The sequence below is a fragment of the Panthera pardus genome, unplaced genomic scaffold (assembly GCF_024362965.1).
Source record: "Panthera pardus isolate Hobbes unplaced genomic scaffold, ASM2436296v1 HiC_scaffold_16, whole genome shotgun sequence".
Classification (NCBI taxonomy): domain Eukaryota; kingdom Metazoa; phylum Chordata; class Mammalia; order Carnivora; family Felidae; genus Panthera; species Panthera pardus.
This window is the reverse complement of record NW_026526721.1, coordinates 32,155,399-32,174,433: the sequence shown is the minus strand read 5'-3', so window position 1 is coordinate 32,174,433 and position 19,035 is coordinate 32,155,399. Positions and strand designations below refer to the sequence as shown.

Here is a 19,035-nt window from a genome sequence, read left to right as displayed (position 1 = left end):
ATCTATCTTCCTGTATCAACCTCTTTTATTTGGTTAGTTTGCTTGAGTAAGGTTACTTCGTTTATGGCAGAACATTGTGCTAACACTGACACAAAATACACACACACGCAAACACAAAAAAAACCTGTTTCCCATTCTCTTTTATTGATGTGACTTAAATCTCTGCCCTAAACAACTAATGCATACAAATAGGTTACAGGCTGGAGGCGTGGAAAGGAGACCCTTTTCCTGCTATACCACTTCCTGAGTTGACTTTAAGGATAAATAGGACAACAGCTATTGCTGGAAAGGCAAGGATAAATAGAGCAATAACCAGCATTTTTTTCTTTAGTCTGCAGATATCCACACCTTTTTCTTTTCCTTCGTGTTAGCCACATCAGGTTAATTATATGACCCATGAGCTGGAGAGGAAGGGAGACGGGGAGACAGAGTGGATAGATATACTACATGCAAAAAGTCACAAAGTGACCCACGTTAGATTTTATATCCTCTTTTAAAAAATTCTTAATCCTCCCTGAAGAATTGTGTGTAGGACAAAATGTATCAAGCTCGCTGAAAAAACTAGCAGGGACACAGAATTAATAACCCCTGTGATGTTTCTGGAGAGGCATTACCTGCACATACTCGCTGCCTCGTTCATAAGTGACATACTTTCTTCCTCAAGTAAACAGCTGTGCTCCTTCACTGCTCAGACCAAGGAATTCTGTGTAGACGATATTTAAGGTGATGAAAAGCCTGCAGAACACCTCAACATGAATGACCTATGACGCGACGGTATTCCATTTAGGAGGTACACACTTAGCTTTTATTGTGTCTGTGTCCGCTTATCAGCAATGAAGCTAGATATTCTGCTCATATTTATCTAACACACAAAGATATGATATGTACAGTGACTGAGCACAAGTGAAATTAGTCGTGGTGTCGTTGGGCTTCCGTGTGTATTTATAATGCAACTCAGCTTCTGGATATTAGAACTTTAGTGTCATTTTGCTTGGCCTCGTTTCTAAAATTCTACATTGGAAAATGAACGTGCAGTGTGAAAAGCATAAAAAGCGTTTCTTTCATTCAAGAAAAATCAGAATAGATGAATGAAAATACTTATCTGGATGACTGTAATACAGAATCTCGAGCAATTTGGAATGTTTTAAAATATCCAGCCCCAAACGTCCAAAGTTAAGTGTTGTTTTACTTATGCATTTGTTTCAGTAAATTCATCTCCGTCCTTTAAGATGATAAAGTGTTGCCTTCCGAAGGATGTGATGTTGCACTGCTTTCTTTGCTGTTGCTTAGGAAAAGTATGACATTTTTATAATCCACCCTCTTATTTGACAAGACCCTATTTTTCCCCACACCCTGCCTCCCCCCCCCCCCACCCATATGAGGTACAGTCCCTTGAGTCTGTAATTGGCAGGAGATGAAGCGATGATGGGGAGTGATCACAGTCAATAGCTTTGATTAACAATAAGGTGGAAAATTAGCAATGCTAGCATTCAGCCACCCTGCCCTCTCCCTCCTCCATATGCTCCCTCAGTCCGTGCTGGCGGCCTCACAGAGGGCAGTCAGAGCCCTCCGCCAGCTTTGAAGTGCAGCAAAGGTGCAGGCAGAGAAGAGAATTAGGGAAATTAAGGAGAAGCAGTAGAAACCGTAAGCCATGATGCTGAGACCTCCGTGCGGCTCAGTGTGCTGCAGGAGGGGCAGGGAGGAAGTGTGCTGTGTGTTGTCCCTGTGTGTTTTTCTGTCACATGTGGATTTACTTGTGTCTGGACATGCTGTGATCGAAATGGCAACTACTGTTACTACTGTGACCCCATCAGCAGCTCTGGTGTTGTTTCCGACAGACCCTGAAGACCTAGAGAGGGGGAACGACAACGGGACGCCCATCCCCACCTCTGATAATGATGACAATTCGCTGGGCTACACAGGTAGAGTGTTTCTTCCCAAATCCTCACCGTCCATGCCTCCTAAAAATGCCTCCACCTCCATCAATCATCAACCACCTGTGTAAAATTATCTACCCATCCCTGCTACCTGCTAACAACTGCTACAACTTCTTGTCCTCGTTTTCCAGACTTCATTCTTCAGCTGGGAGGTCATATTGCTAAAGTAAATACTTTGGGGAAAAGCAATTTAACTTCAAAACTGCATGCATTTGTGTTGTCGATTTTTAATTTAAAAAAAAGAGAGAGAGAATACTTAGCAGCCGGAAACTTTGATATTGCTAATTTGTTCAGGCAGATAATATAATATTATCTTAGAGATGTAATATTTGACTACATTGCTATCAAAGAAATAAGACTCTCTGCAAGTAATTGCACTTCAAAATCGTCTGTAATTGTTTGTTTGTTTTGTAGTCTTATAAATAACAGAAAGCAAACTCCTAACAAGTGTAATGCAGTCATAAATACCAACTTATACTCAGGATTGTCTTTGCATGGACTCATTGTTACCTTATCTATGAGCCACTTGTTAAGTAGATGCATGTGCACACCGTTATTAAAGTAAAAATTAACTAATCGAATGCGTTGGAAATAATTCATATTATGAATGGCTAAGAGAGACCGCCTTGGAAATACATAAATGTTTCTTGAAGAATTTGTAAGTATAGCTCTAAATATAATCATGTAAGTTACACATCTGAGACAATTTGACTAAAACTTTAGATAAAGGCAAAGAATAAAATACATCACTTATAGCCCATTAAATCAGATAATGATGTCATAGTGGGCTCGTTGTACTAGCAGCTATTTATTATGGTCTTTTCATTAGTTCTTATTAGCACAGTTCTCCATAGACTGCTAGGTTGTGGGCTATGGATAGAGGTGTGTGTGTGTGTGTGTGTGTGTGTGTGTGTGTGTGTGTGTGTGCGCGCAGCGCGTGCGCTCGCGCACGCACGCACACACACGCATGTTGACGTATTTGGAGTTAAAGATAATGAAGAACTCTTCTTATCATTACAGTCTTACGGATGATTGTGTTAGAGACCAATCCAAGAGACATTTTTCACATTGTATAAAATAATAGACTAATCCAATAGGCATTTTCACATCGTATAAAATAATACACTGGTACTTTCCTTGAGAAGCAGCCTCCCTATTTTCATAGAAATAATTTTCTCCAGTAATCTCTCATTTACACAATTGTAGGATTTAAACATTTGGAATAAGTACTAAAATTAATAAAATCTTTACAAACAATTTAATATTTATTATATTTATTTTAGCCTTATAGATAACTCATTCTGATTTTCTCTTATCTTTCACCGAAGAACTGAGATGAAAGGACAGACAAATCAAAGCCCATTGGTGGTAAGATGGTGAAGAAGCTGGTATGATACTTTCTCAGAAACTTAGCTAGAACAAGGGTTGTAAATGTCACTTCTTAATACCATAAAAGGAAGTTCATGCGAGTGAAATGAGGAATCAGAGACAGTGTTCTTTCTCGTGGGTATTCTCATTTGCCAGTGCATCGTAGTTCTATTCCCTGGTGCTCACCCAGTCTAAACAACTGCATTGTTTAGATACACTAATAGGGTTTGCTCTTTGTCTTTTATGGATTTCCTGAAAATTATATATCTCCAATGCATAAATCACGTTGCAGTGTTGAATTAAGAGAACTTGAATAACAATGCATTTAAGAATAAATAATAACATTTAAATTTTTGTTATATCTATTTATTTTTCCTCCTTACGTTAATCAGTAACCAGATTTCTGCTATTAAACATATCAGATGAATTAAGATGAGATAATAAACTCATAAAATTATCTTTGTATTCTACAAGGGAACTAATTAAAGCAGCACATTTAATGTGATGTGACTGCAAAACAATCTTTGGAATAATTTTGTTCCTGAGACTCTAACTCTTTATGAACTCTGGTATCAAAGGAAGTTCATTCTGTATATTTTGTCTCACTAAATTCTTGATTATTCAGGAACCTTTCTTTCTACTATATGAATTAAACATGCTGTTTGTCTCTTTCACTTGCATATTGACCATTTCTTTGCTCATTAAAACCTCTATTGGAAGCGATAAGAAAAATTAAATAGAAAATAATGCTTTTTGTCTGCTTGATAACAATTATAAAGATCTCAGTTTAGCTCTGAGACTGAAACAATTGTGCAGAGTGTTACCTGAAACTACCAAGAGATTTATTTTATGTGCATTTGTGTGGGTGTGTGTGGGTGTATGTGGGTATGTGTGAGTGTGTTTGTGTGTGTGACTCCCTTTAATCACATAAAATTGAGTTGATAGAATCTTTATATTAGGGGAAACTCAGTTCAGAAGGAAGTGAGAAGGTCTATCTGCTCAGGAACTTTTTTACATACTTAATGTAACTTACCTCTAGTATACCTGGAGTTTAGTAACTCTGAATATAGCAGCAAAAACATTGTCAGAAATAAAATATAAATATTGAGCAATTTAGAGAATATACCATGCAGTTGTCAAATAAGTCACTGACATGACTTAGCTGCAGGATACATTTTTATGAGAGTTAACAAGTAAATACATCAGGTATTATTTGAGGGGTCTATACACTTTGCACAGCATCACAAAATGACTGTGAAAATTGTATATGCCAGATGTTTACTTTTTGGTACATGTTGTTTCACTCTGTTGAGCTGACAAGTGAGACTTCTCTCTCTTCCCCTAACATTCATGGGTATAAAGAAGAAAAGCTTCCCAGAGGAATCTGTACAATTGTGGAAAACATTTTTGGGGGAGCATGAAACAGTCCCAAAGGGAAATCACCAGTTCACTAAAATTCATACTCACACTCCCCTCAATTCTCTTTTTTGACCACTATAAAGAGAATAATTTCCACTGTGAGCTAATTTGTCACTGTATCTTCTCTACTGCTCAAACCATTTGAGACCATCACTGTCAAATTGACCCATCAAACTAAAATCCATGGTTCTCAGATCATACACATAAATGAATATTTTTATTAATGATCTAATCAGTGAGTGATAATCTCTTATTAATAGTACTTGCTACTTAAACCATATACCATACTTACCTAAATGGTATAAGTGATTTAATTGAAAGGTTCAGGGGGAAAAAAATGGTAATATGAAGTTCAGGAGAGAAACACGTACCGATTCCTGTTCTCCTGACCACTTTCAGACACAATATTACAAAGCCGTGTTAAGATTTAAAACATTTTAGTCTCTCTTTTACTGATCAATGAATGCAGAGCAATTTCTAAGGTGGCACAGTGAGGTGCTATTTAAGTGGGCTTGTGCATTATTTAGACAAGTAGCCCATTTCCCGTTTAACCAAGAATGTCATAAATATTGGGGATCATTTAACAGTTCACAGTGTATAGCCTTTGTTGCAGGAACAAGTAATATGGGGTTTCAAATCAGCACTTTGTGGGGTCAGACACACATCATTCCAAAGAGGTTGGATATAAAATAATCAATGATTCTTTTTAAAAGCAATGCCTGAAAACAGTACATTGTTTTTGACTTCTGGAAGTGCATATGGTGTTTCACAAATATGTTGTGAATCACAAAAAAATAATCTGTTTAGGAATATTTAAATGTCCAAAGTATACATATAGTCCATGTAGAGTTTTTCTTAGTGACAAAAAATTTGAAGAGCAGTCTACTGATACATAACAAGTTAGGGAATAAAGCGGGAGCTACTGACTTCCTACCAGCATCCATAACCTTTTTAGAAAGTGCTAATTATTTGTTAGAAAATGTATGAATTTTATTTGTTTTTCTGAGAACCAAAAAAAGTCTATAAACTTTATTTGTAATGTCTGAAATATATTGTTTGTCCCCATTTTCACGTTTTATTTTAAAAATAAAACAATCTCCCCCATCTCTATAGGTGTTTTAAGGATTAGACTCCTATATTTATAGTAGTATAATGGAAGAAAACCTTACCACAAATTTAAAATCCTAAAACTGAACAATTATCAGCGTTATGTCAGTACCAACTTAAGTAAAAAATCTAGCCTTGGAAAGTTAGAAACTCCAGAGTAATTTCAAATGGACATAGTAGAATCTTCTACCCTTCTACCCACTTCTACCCATTCCGAGTAAAGTTTGGTTATAATTCTGTTTAAAAGGAAACAAGATATATTCTGTCTTATTGAAAAAAAATATATCTTGGACGCATTAGTGTGTTTGCCCACATGCACTCAAATAGCAACCCCAAAACATATTTTGCCTCATGTTTTAGAATTTGGACAAGTAACTGTTCATTGCTAGGGGACATTGATTCTTCTGTCCCTCTGCATTCTTAATTATAGAGTTTCACAATTATGATCAAACAAAAATTCCATTTTGGCATGTGCATTTTTAAAAATGTATGCATTGATGCTAATAACCAGCATTTATTATCATTCCATGTATGCAGTGCAATTTTCTCAACACTAATGCTCATTGCCACTTTCTCAGGAAGGCGCTATTGTTAAAAGCAACAGTGCCTACTGTCTGCCTCAGCATTCTAGAATAGAAATAGTCCCTCATTAACCATACTTTTTTCCAACATTGCAGAGGCCGTTGAGGTGGTGGCTACAAGCTTCATTTGAGCGTGTGGTTAGAAATTGAATAGCTTAACCATGCTCCTATGCAACAGCACAGTTCTGGTCACCAACATTTTAGGGCCCTGCCAATTTTTATCATAGGTTCTTTTTTTTTTTCAACGTTTTTTATTTATTTTTGGGACAGAGAGAGACAGAGCATGAACGGGGGAGGGGCAGAGAGAGAGGGAGACACAGAATCGGAAACAGGCTCCAGGCTCCGAGCCATCAGCCCAGAGCCTGACGCGGGGCTCGAACTCACGGACCGCGAGATCGTGACCTGGCTGAAGTCGGATGCTTAACCGACTGCGCCACCCAGGCGCCCCTATCATAGGTTCTTTATCATCACACTGACTGGTGCATATCATTTTTAAAAAATCAAATAGGACAAAAGCTTTAAACAAAACCAAGAGAGTCCCATTTTACCTTCCTATCCTTGAACCCGCTTACTCTTAACCTCTTTTACTCTTTTGGATGTATCTTCCGATAGTTTCCTTTCTATTTTTAAATAATATGTATCCACAAATGATTCTTGATTTGTCAATATTAGGTATTTTCTTTTACTCATTCTTTTGCCATCGCATTCTTTGTCAAATTAACAGTTTACATTGGTATTATGAAGCAAATTTTCCCCAGATGAATCTACTGCAGAGCCAAGTAAAATACTATAATTGCATTTCTTTCTTTATATGAGATTGTTTATTTTCTGCAGTTAATAATTGCATTTTTAAACTTCCTATAGGCTTAATCCTATCTAATAGTCCACTAATCTGAGGTTTTTCCAGGCATCTGCCTCATAAAATACTCCACGTTTTCGTCTCAAAATGACCGGTTTCTCTCTAGCCCTGGGATTTTTTCCTTCACTTGTTTTTGTTGGATCTCTTATTTCTAGATCTCATTTCTTCCTCTTTTTTGGGTTTATCTCCTTGTTAACAGAAGCCTTGTCTCAGAAAGCACCTCACAATAGAACTTTTAAAATGTCAAAAATAAGGAAGTTTTACTCTGATGTGCTTTGTGGTGGTGGCTTGTCCATTTTTGCTTATTGTTTATTTGCTTTTCTTGATTATGCTGGGTACTCGAGGGGCCTTGCAAATGGGAGAATCATATATCTTCATTATGGGAAATTTTCTTAAATTATTTTTTGAGAACACCAGTCACTGTATTGTCCGCTGCCCTTTGTTTGGAATTGCTCTTAGGCAGTGGACCTTTTAGATTGATTCATTGAATCTCTTATCTTTTCTTCCCTATTTTCTAACTATTTGTCATTTTCCTCCCAACTTTCTTGGAAACATTCTTTTTTTAAAAGTTTTTGTTTAAATTCCAGTTAGTTAACATGCAGTGTAATATTAGTTTCAGGTGTACAATATAGGGATCCAACACTTCCATACAATGCTTGGTGCTCATCACAAGTTCACTCCTTAATCCCCATCCCCTATTTTACGTGCCCCACCTGTCCACCTGCCCTCTGGTAACTATCAGTTTGTTCTCTATAGCTGAGTCTGTTTCTTGGTTTGCCTTTCTCTTCTTTTTTCTGGGAAACATTCTTGCTGTTTATTGCCTACCAATGCTTTTAGAATTATTTTGTGTTTGTTTATTATATGTAAATTTCTGAAAGCTCTTTCTTATTTACTGATATTTATAAAGAGTTTCCATAAGCTCGTTGATATTTAAAGTAATTTCTCTGATTCTAGTCAACTTTTTTTTCTACTATATGTCTGCAGTTCCCAAAATATAGATAAAGTATTAGAAATCCACCTAAAAGCCATCAATTTACAGGTGAGGAAACTAGGACCCTTAAAGCTATCATGATTTTACAAAGATAGTATAGATATTTAGCAATAAAGATTTAACATCCTCCAAATTAAATTTTTAGTGTTTTTTCTAACTTAAAATACTTCACAGAGGGACACCTGGGTAGCTTAGTGGGTTGAGTGACAGATTCTTGATTTTGACTCAGGTCATGATCCCAGGGTTGTGGGATCGAGCCCCATGTCAAGCTCCAAACTGAGCATGGAACCTGTTAAGATTCTCTCTCTCTCTCTCTCTCTCTCTCTCTCTCTCTCTCTCTCTCTCTCTCTCCCTCCCTCCCTCCCCCCCCCCTCCCTCTGCCCCTCTCTCTAGCTGGTGCACTCAAAATATAAATAAATAAATAAATAAATAAATAAATAAATAAATAAAACTTCACAGAATTGATAGGAGATGAGAACGTGTAGGAAAATAAACTGCAGAATAAAACTAACACTGTACTTTAGTGCTTACATAGACTTTTTAAAGTACCTTATATTTGGCTCTAGAAAAATAACACTAATTTACAAGTTCATGTCAAGTAGCTTACTCTCTATGAAATATCTGGATAATCACTTATTCATTTACTTGAACCAATTCACATATTGAGTACCTGCTCTGGGGAGAGCCTTGTATTAGGAATATGGCAGTATATAAGATCTAAAATGTTAAAGTCAACATCATGCATGATTCCTCTCTGGATCATTATATCTGATGGTCTGCTCATTGACATGCAGTTTGCCAGCTTGTGCCCTGGTTGTGCATTAATTTTTGTATAATAAATTAATAAATATTTCTTAAAACAATAAATTAAGCCATTTCTACTTGTTATAGACACATATTGGGAATAATATATGCCACATCAACTTAACTTATTGAGCTAGTCTTAAGCAGTTAAGGAAAAGAGATACATGTTTCTTTTTTCCCCAGAATTATAAAACTGTCAAATTTGTGATTTGTTTTGAGTGACCTCAATTACTAGAAAAATTTTGCCAGTTCTCAAAAATGGGAAAGGGAACAAATGAGACAGAAGATTGGGATCATGGGTTGAATTTATGTATAATATTCCAAAATTGAGAGAAAGAGGAAAAAAATAGTTTTATTTTCATTATTATTGACAATAGAGAGCAGATATGCCTACATCTGTCTTCCTGAAACTTAAGGGAGCAGACGTGGAAGCTTCAGGTTGATTTGAGTGTCAAAAAGTAAGCTGAACTCTGATGACAATAGGTTCTATAAAAGAACAGTTTAAAGCAGTTTATCTCAATTATTATTTTAAGTGTATTTATTTTGGGAGGGGGAGGGCAGAGAGTTTTGAGAGAGAGAATCCTAAGCAGGTTCCACACTGTCAGTGCAGACCCCAAAGTGGGGCTCCAACCTAGGAACCGTGAGATCATGACCTGAACTGAAACCTACAGTCGGACGTTTGACTGAGCCACCCAGGCGCCCCTATTTTTCGTAATTAAGTAAATTTTACGTTGTCCTCATATTAATAACACTACTCTAATTCTAGAATTTTTCATGAACATCTTGGAAATTTAAATCATTCCAAAAAGATGTTAACTAAGGCATGAACGATTATACTTAGTATTTGATAATATTTTCAGGTAAGAAAACTTTCAGTTAAATATTTTGATTTTTCTATGCTGTGGGAAGAAAGAGTACAGTGTCTTAGCTTATTATAAAATGGAAAAGCCTTAATTTTTATAGGAAAATTTCATTTAATTTTACTTTCTTCAACTAGAAATTCAAGTGGAAAAAATACTTTTTATGGATATTTTTGATTTGAAATTTTGAAAGAATGCTTTGATTTTTAAAATATTTCCACAGTGAAAAATTTTAGACATATGTTGGGAATTGCACAAACTTGGGAACATAAAGTAGGCAGGCATTCTTTAGGTATGGTGATGTCCTGAAGACAGAGCACCTGTACATATAAGGAATTCAGATCAACAAATTATTTTAAAAATTTTAAGAAAATTTTTAAAAATATGTACTCCTCGTGTCATAGCATCTGTAACAAAGTCACTCCATTTTTATCTGGATAAGTCAATAAGTATCTGTATTTAACCAGTAATTTTTGCAAGACGATTGATATTTGAGCTTAACTATTGTCCACATTGCTTATAGAGGCCTGGCTTTGGAAATGACTCCCTACTAACCCAGAAAGACGTGTCCCAGGCCCAAAGCCTTCTCAGCAGTGATTGTAAACAGCGTGACACTCAACTTCCAGTCAGGAGCTATCAGGACACAGTCAAGGGTAAAGTCTCATCCCTGCACTACTTCCGATCCCTGCTGTAGTCTCATGCAACTCATCCCCCCCCCCCCAACTCTTTTGTTTTGGATTTTCCAATTCATAAAAAGGAAATGATACTTGGCAAATGACTAATTTTTTGGAAATGAAAAGATACTTGGCTCTTTCTTTTTTTTAAATTTTTTTTAATGTTTATTTATTTTTGAGAGACAGAATGTGAGTGGAGGAGGGGCAGAGAGAGAGAAAGACACAGAATCTGAAGAGGCTCCAGGCTCTGAGCTATCAGCACAGAGCCCGACGCGGGTCTCAAACTCACAAACCGCAAGATCATGACCTGAGTCGAAGTCAGACACTTAACTGACTGAGCCACCCAGGCTCCCCGATAACTGGCTTTTTCTAATGTCTAATTTTTAGAGGTAATCTTAGGCAATGACCACTTTTAATGGTCATTACGTTTATTCCTATAGAACTTTTTTTCATAATTCATGGGCGTCAGTCTAACTTCGGCTCGTTGCAAAAAGTTAATACATAGAGGGCTATGCAATCAGTACATAAGCATTTGACACAAACATAAACCATTTTACTATTATTTTACATTGCTGCCAAAAAACTTTTGAATCAGCTACATGTTAGTATCACAGTGATAGGTGAGTACTACAGTAAGTAATACTGTAGTAACAAGCAAAAATCAAATGTCCAGGGCAACTCAAGATAAGTGTTCCAAGGCAATGTAATGAAAATGTATGTCTCCCTAAGGCATGACATGGGTGGAGAGGGTTTCTGTTTAACATAGTCATTCAGATTTCCAAGGCTAACAGATATGCTACCATGACACAGGCTTCCATGATTACAATAGCAGTAAGATCATGAACTGGCTTTAAAAGCTTCTGTACAGGGGTGCCTTGATGGCTCAGTTGTTTAAGCATCTGACTTTGGCTCAGGTCACGATCTTGAGGTTCGTGAGTTTGAGTCCTGCATCGGGCCTTGTGCTCACAGTTTGGAGCCTGGGGCCTGCATCAGATTCTGTGTCTCCCTCTCTCTCTCTGCCTCTACCCTTCTCACACTCTGTCTATCAAAATCATTAAACACTAAAAAAAATTTTCTGCACGAAGTGACTACTGCTCTTTTAGTGATCCAGAGAAAGTCACATGGACACACCTAATCAACAGAGTAGGGAAGTGCAATTCTATCATGGCCTCAGAGGAGGGAGAACTAGAAATACTTGGAGAACAATACTGATCACTACTAGCCTGGCAATGAAAAAAGGAGTTTGTCATTGGTTCAGAACATTTGCCCCTACCTTGAGGAAAGAAATTTTATTTCACGTGGCATCCAGTGGTTCCATAACTGGTATACTGAATATTCAGTTGTCTTTTCCTTCAATTCATTGCTGAAAAAATAATTTCTTTGTTCAAAATCAGTGGGATTTTTTTGGTCTTTTTTTTTAAGTGTATTTATTTATTTTGAGAGAGAGAGAGCAAGAGCAGTGGAAGGTCAGAAAGAGAGGGAGAGAGAGAATCCCAAGGCTGGTGAAGAGTCTCCATCTCATGACCTGTGAGATCATTACCTGAGCTGAGGTCAAGTGTTAGACATTTAACTGAGTGAGCCACCCAGGCCCCCCCAAAAGCCATGGTATGCATGATGAATGGATATAGAACAAGGCATACAGCAATTACACAGATGGTGGGTCTGAAAAAAGCATGGCGGGAGGAAAGAAAATTCATTCATAGAAGATCTGTTCAGTGAAAATATATCACTTCTCCCTCCCCCATGAAGAAAGTAGTTCGATATACTTATCCTACTACCAAGTTGGCAGGATGGACTTCATATGCTATTGCATCACATTGATGGGTCAGCATTACTCTGTGCTATGGGGAGACTGGGCTGTCAGCAGTATTGGTGTCCATTCAGTTTTGTTGAGGGTAATACTATGTCTTTAAATCCATACAAAACTTCTCTTCATGCTACCTGAACACACTGTCAATTGTGCAAGCAGTGGGATGATAGAGGAAGGCGCTGAATGACATCTGGGCCAACTTTGCTGTCTACTTATTAAAAGACTCCTATGCAACACGTGCTCACTTGTAAGTGTTCACCCAGAGTGCTAATATCAGTTCTGAATTCATTTCAAAGGGTCCATCTCATAGTCTTTTGCCCAGATTTTCTTCTTTTGTATTCTTTAAACTTTTCCCTTCTAACACCCCAAACGTCCATTCAACCTTTGGCTACCATTCCAGAATCAGTCTAGGTCCATACCTCTAATCATCTCTCCTTCCAGGTAAAGTGGTTGACCAGTTGTATCTCTTGAAGTTCTTCCCATAGTAAAGATTTACTTTCCCTGTTGTCCTTCATGGCACTCTTGTATGGGATACAATGCAGCGTATCATTGGTTCCAACCAATGCCAACATATCATGCAGACCTAAATGAGTATCAAACTTAGCTAAGTCAGCTGACGATGAGAAACACCCCAGGGGGCCGTGTGTATGGATTGAGCAGGAGGTGGCAGTGTAGCAGGAACACATGCATCATGAATGGGAGCAACATGTACATACAACATCATGCGCTTTCAGTAACCAATTAAGCCTCATCTTGCTTTGTCAGTGCCAGTTCTCCTTGATGATATCATGCTGCCGTGTGTGCCCAACTTTCGTAGAGGATCGAACATCACCCAGCTGATGATGGTTGAGTGAATTGGGGAGGAAATTAGATTGCCTTAATCAGAAATTCAATCACATGGATAAGTACAAACACCCAATGTATATTTCAAGTCCTTAATATTGGCGCTTACTTTCCTATGTTTTCATAGAGATAAGGTGTTTTATTTGATTTTTTTATTTTGTATAGAGTAGCAATTCTAAGGCCTTCCTACTATTTAAAAGAAGAAATTCCTGGGGCGCCTGTTTGGCTCAGTCGGTTAAGCGTCTGACTTCAGCTCAGGTCATGATCTCACGGTTTGTGAGTTCGAGCCCCGCATCGGGCTCTGTGCTGACAGCTCGGGACTTAGAGCCTGCTTCAGATTCTGTGTCTCATCCTCTCTCTGCCCACCACCATTTGTTCTCTATCTTTCAAAAATAAATAAATGTGAAAAAAAATTTTTTTTAATTCCTCATTCAGTGGGTCAGGGAGACAATGTATTATTCTGCTAATTGTTCATTCAGCTACGTATTCAGTAACTGGAAAGATTGTCAGAGATGAATTTTCAAGCACACCAGCAGATGTACTTAGGATAAAATTTAGTCATTTGACTGATGAAACACAATATTGTTCTGGATCTCTAGGCCTTAACAGTATCAAATGGTCTGCATTTCCCTTTCTTTAAATTAGGTGTCTTGATAAATAGGCTTCTTTTAGGGAAGTCCAGAAAGTTACAGTACATAAATTTGTGGTATCACATGGTCCTTTTTCACAACTACCTGGCCTCTCCTATAGTTATGGGGTTCCCAGCCTGTGCACGGGCAAGGGCTCATGATCTGGTGATGGGTGACAGGCCATGACTATCCAACACGTGACTCAAGTCAGGTCTTTTTCACCACACCTAGATGTTTTTTTTAATTTAAACTTAATTATACTTTGGTGACTTGACAACTATTTCAATTCTAAGGAGTCATGATTTGTAAACCACAGCAAAATATCATTGGGAGTTCATAGACTACTGTAAAGACCATGCACACTTTCTCTTTGGTAGTTAACTGCTATCATTTGACCTTGGCCACTCCAAAACCATATCATCCACACTGAGATCAGAGCTAATTACAATGGCAGTGCCTCTTAATAACTTCATGACTAGCCTACAGAGAACAATCACTATGCTTTTCAAGCATACAGGAGCTCCTCTCTCAAGTGAAGTACCAAATGCCTTGTTAAAGGGATTGTCTTCTGGGCCCTTTTAAAAGACAGAGTAGGAAGATGGGTAAGTTTGTCACAAATGATAAATCCACTCAAACATTCGAATCCCTCTACAGAAGCTTGCCCAATAGAAATAGAATGCACACCACAGATGTAAGGCACATGTTACTTTTAAGTCTTCTGGAAGCCATATTTTAAAAACACAGTAAAAAGTAATAAGTGAAATCATTTTTAAAATTCTATTTTGTTTAACTTAATGTTATAAGATAGTATTTCAATATGTAACCCATACAAAAATTATTACTGAAATAGTTTACATATTTTTGCACAATTTTACACTTAAAGGACATCTTGATTTGGATTAGCCACATGTCAAGTGCTCGATAGCCACGTGCATTCCTCCCTCTCCGTTATGCCAAAGAATTTCTGGCATCTAAACTTTATTTACTAAACACATCGTTTGAGTGTAAGTTTCAGTCCATACCAAGCATGCAGCTAGAACCACTTCCAGCTGTTCAAACTAGGCTTTTGATTCTAGAACTCTGTTAAATCCAACCATATTAATACATGCAGCCACTTTAAAATTATTTTTCTTCTTTTCTGGCCTAGCACATTTAGAATTATACCCCATAGATATTCCCCAGGTTTCTGATGGTATAAATTAGCAAAATCAAGTAAACTGTCTCTTCCTAAGCTAAGAATTATAGCTATGATGGGTTGGGAATCAGATCTTTGCTTTAGAGATAATTAGCATTAGAGTGGGGTATGAGGTGAGTGGGTTTCCTTTAACCTGATAACTACCTCAAGGTCTCCTAGCAAGGTAGATCCAGCTTTATCTGGTGGCCAGAAAGGGCTCTCCCTGCTGGCAAGGGAAGATCAGAGGAATTTGAGGTGTTTGGAGTGCTCTCGTAGTCTGAACCCGTCCATATAACTCCATTCCGTTTTCAGGTTCCTGCAGTTCCCCCCCCCCCCGCAATGGTGCTCTCAATTTTCACACAAGAGACCCCAATCCAGCAATACTGAGTCAGAATTTTAACTATAATATCCCTGAGCCCATAAATCAACAAAGATTCTCTATGTCCCTGATTGTGCCTTGAGCCAAGGATTTAAAATGCTTCACTTATTACTTCTCTAAATGATTCTTGCAGTCAGAAGCTGACAGCCCACCCCAAAATTCCCTGTATATTATTTATTAATGTTATAATAGCCTACTGCAGGAACCATTCAGGTCACCAAAACCTTGCCTCAGCTGGCACTCCATTCCAGATCACCCAGGTGATATATCACAATACTTATATGTGACTTTATATTATAAAAAGCCAGGATCTCATTTCCCTTTATTATTTATATTTGCATTTTATATATATATAATTAATTGAGATGTAATTGACATATAACATTACATTAGTTTCAATATTTTGATTCAATATTTGTATATATTGCAAAGGATCACAAGAGGTCTACTTGAAATCCATTACCACAGGTAGTTTTTGGTTCTTGTGATGAGAACTTTTTTTTTTTAAGTTTGTTCATTTTGAGAGAGAGACAGAGAGGAAAAGTACATGCACTCGTGAGCCAGGTAGGGGCAGAGAGAGAGAGTGAGAGAGAATCCCAAGCGGGCTCTGCACTGTCAGCGCAGAGCCCTACATGGGGCTTCAACTCACGAACTGTGAGATCATGACCTGAGCTGAACCCAAGTGTCAGATACTTAACCGACTGAGCCACCCAGGCGCCCCTGTGATGAGAACTTTTAAGATTTACTGTAAAGTCTCATTTTCTAATTGCATTCAGATTTCAGTCCCTTCAAGTCACACAGTTAACAAATCCCAGATTGTCGTCCTGAAGGTCCTGTGGCTGACATTAGTTTCCACTGTACGGTGAGTTGAAGGGAAAGAGATAAAAAATTATTCTAGATATTTTAATAAGAAAGAATTTAATACAAGTAATTAGGTGCTTACAAAATCACTAGAAGGAGAAGAGATGCTGGGCCTTTAAAATAACCCACAGGAGAGGTCAGCTCAGGAAGTCCACCAATAAGGCTATTATTGTCTCAGTCAAGAAATGGGATATCAAGAGGAAACTTGAAAGTGAAAACTCTTTACATTTAATGCGTCTAAATCTGTTAATGAGTCAGTAACTTACTTATTATTTTTTAAAGTATGAAGTGTAGCCAATTCACATTCACTTGATAACTTACATCCAGTGGAGGCTTAGTGCTGTGAATTTGGCATCCTCGCATAGAATCCTCAAGAAAGCTTGACAGAGTGGCTTTTATGGTCTCTATTTTGTAGGTGAGGAAACTGAGACAGAGACAGATTAAGGCAATTTTCCTGATGTGCCACAATGATCAAATCCAGCGGATCTAGTCTCTCGGTAGCTTCCCATACCAAAGTAGGGGTTATCTGTAGTAAGCTTCATGTATTATTAATAATTGCAAAGTCAGCATGTATAGGCTTTCAAATTACCACAGTTATCCAATTAACCCATGGTTACTTATATAGCCTTTAGTGCTTCTCTTCAGGAGCAAGCTAATGAATTTCGGTATAAATGATTATACAAGTGGGAAACAAAGGTCATGAAAAAATGGAACACTTCATAATAACTGTTACATAAAGGGCTTTTTATTCCCCCCCAAATCAATTTTAAAGATGTGAAGTCTAGGCAGCAGACTAGGCAAGTTTTATTCTAATGCTATTCAGTTGGTTCTAATAAAAAATTTTAAAAACTAGTAATAAAGATACATCAGCTTCTTAAGTATAATGCTTTAATTTTACAGACAAAGAAAGAGAACCAAACCTATATAGTAAAAATATAAAAACATGTCTGGGAATGATTTACATCAACTTTAAGATGCTGGTCATCTCTGGGAAATTGATGAATGTAAAGGGACAGGGCTAAAGCTAAAGCAGTATCTGTAAATTTTTGTTTTGACTTAAAAAAAGGACATAGAACAAAGGTGGAAAAATTTAATAATTGTTTATGTGATATGTAAATGAATGTCTTATAATTTGTGTACTTTTCTGCATATATGAAATATTTCATAATTTGAGGTTACAGTCTTAAAAAAAGTATCAACATTACTTTTGAAGAATTATGGCAGTTCTATCAGATTCCATTATGTAATGTGGGATACTTTGTTCTGTGTTTTATGCTAGCATCTGCATTTTAAAAGCGATATGTAATAGAACTTTGAGAAAGCCCTCTAAATTGACACAGCTATGTTAAAATAAAAGCAGAAGAAAGGAGAAAAGATCTTTTGTCTACGATTTAAATCTTATAAAATATCTTTTTGATGTGCTGGGATTTTAATGTCCATTCAGGTCAGACATGACCTCAGTTTTTAAAGACTTAATCCAGAAACAAATGCATGAAACTGATTTTTCTATTAAAAAAAAATTGAGACAGTGTGATATACCTTAAGATCAAGAATATGAAGAGTACATAAAACACTATGTCATTCAGTTTATGATTTAAAATGTATACAGTGTGTGATTATTATGAGCACATGTTCATTCATTATCTTTTTTCAAATGCAATTTAGATGTTTCCAACTTAAAAAGAACCAGTGGAGACAGACAAAGTCCTTTCACAAAGACTGTATGGAACAAAATTACCATTTCTAGAATAGGGATTTACCACAGAAGCCTCATTAGTGACAATGTTCTGAAGAGAATCCTTCAGACCATTCACTCTATAATGTAACGAAAACACATTTCTGAACTAACCAGAGGTGAGACACCCACATCTTTTAGTATACTTGTAGTTCCTTTTAGTTTTAATCTATTTCTTTCTTATGCATTTCTATCTTAAGTGTCTGTTTACAACAATAGTTGTACAAGGAGAAAAAGTTGTATAAGGAGAAATTCCGAATTGAATTCAATAATTATGATTACATTTTTAAAAATGAGAAAAAGAGAAGCTTCTAGAAACAAATTCTGTTATTATCCTTTTATTGTAATTTAATACATTTCTCTGGTACTTAATTCAGATGGAAGTATTAGAATGACCATATTAATTTTGTAAAAGTTGAATGGGCATTAGGATTTTGTTGTCAATGCTTAAAAGTGACTATCTAGACGACCAAGTGAAATGCTGGGAAAAGTTAAAAATAAGGCCACCTTTCAATTACGAAAGTGCATTGTTTTACACAAGTAGCTGTAACTCTGCCACACTTTTGCTGCCTTTCAAGAATTTGACATTATATAGATGTATCTTGGAGCATTTTTAATGCATCAGAGAAAAAATATAGTTGATAAAAATTAATCATTGTTTTATCATTTATACTATATTCATTTAAATTTGCTTTGCAAGCAACTGTCAGGATCAACCAATGCAACTAAACCAAAGTTTTAGGGGTCGCTAAAACAGAACATGAAATAAAAGGTCTATGGTATATTTTTGAAATTGAGCTAGAATTCTCACATATAGTAAGGAATTATTTGATTGTTTTTCAGGAATAGTTTACAATGCCTTTCAATAGACACCTGTATTCTACTATAGCTAAAACCATTTTTGGGGGAGGAGTAAGTTCAGGGAAAATTTAATTTTTTTTTTTTAATTTTTATCTTGATTCCAGTTAGTTAACATACAGTGTTATATTACTTTCAGTTGCACA

General features: G+C 36.7%; 1 protein-coding gene across 6 annotated transcripts in view; it reads left to right on the top strand.

Annotated features, from left to right (window-relative positions):
* Positions 1 to 19,035, top strand: part of ROBO1 (roundabout guidance receptor 1) — a 1,122,944-nt gene that overhangs the window by 616,617 nt on the left and 487,292 nt on the right. For 5 of the 6 annotated variants that reach the window (XM_053903216.1, XM_053903212.1, XM_053903215.1 and 2 more), the window contains exon 3: positions 1,839 to 1,922. The exons of the other annotated variant lie outside the window; for it this stretch is intronic. In XM_053903216.1, coding sequence (XP_053759191.1) covers positions 1,839 to 1,922 — 84 coding nt within the window. The remainder of the gene's footprint in view (positions 1 to 1,838; positions 1,923 to 19,035) is intronic. 6 annotated transcript variants of the gene reach the window in all.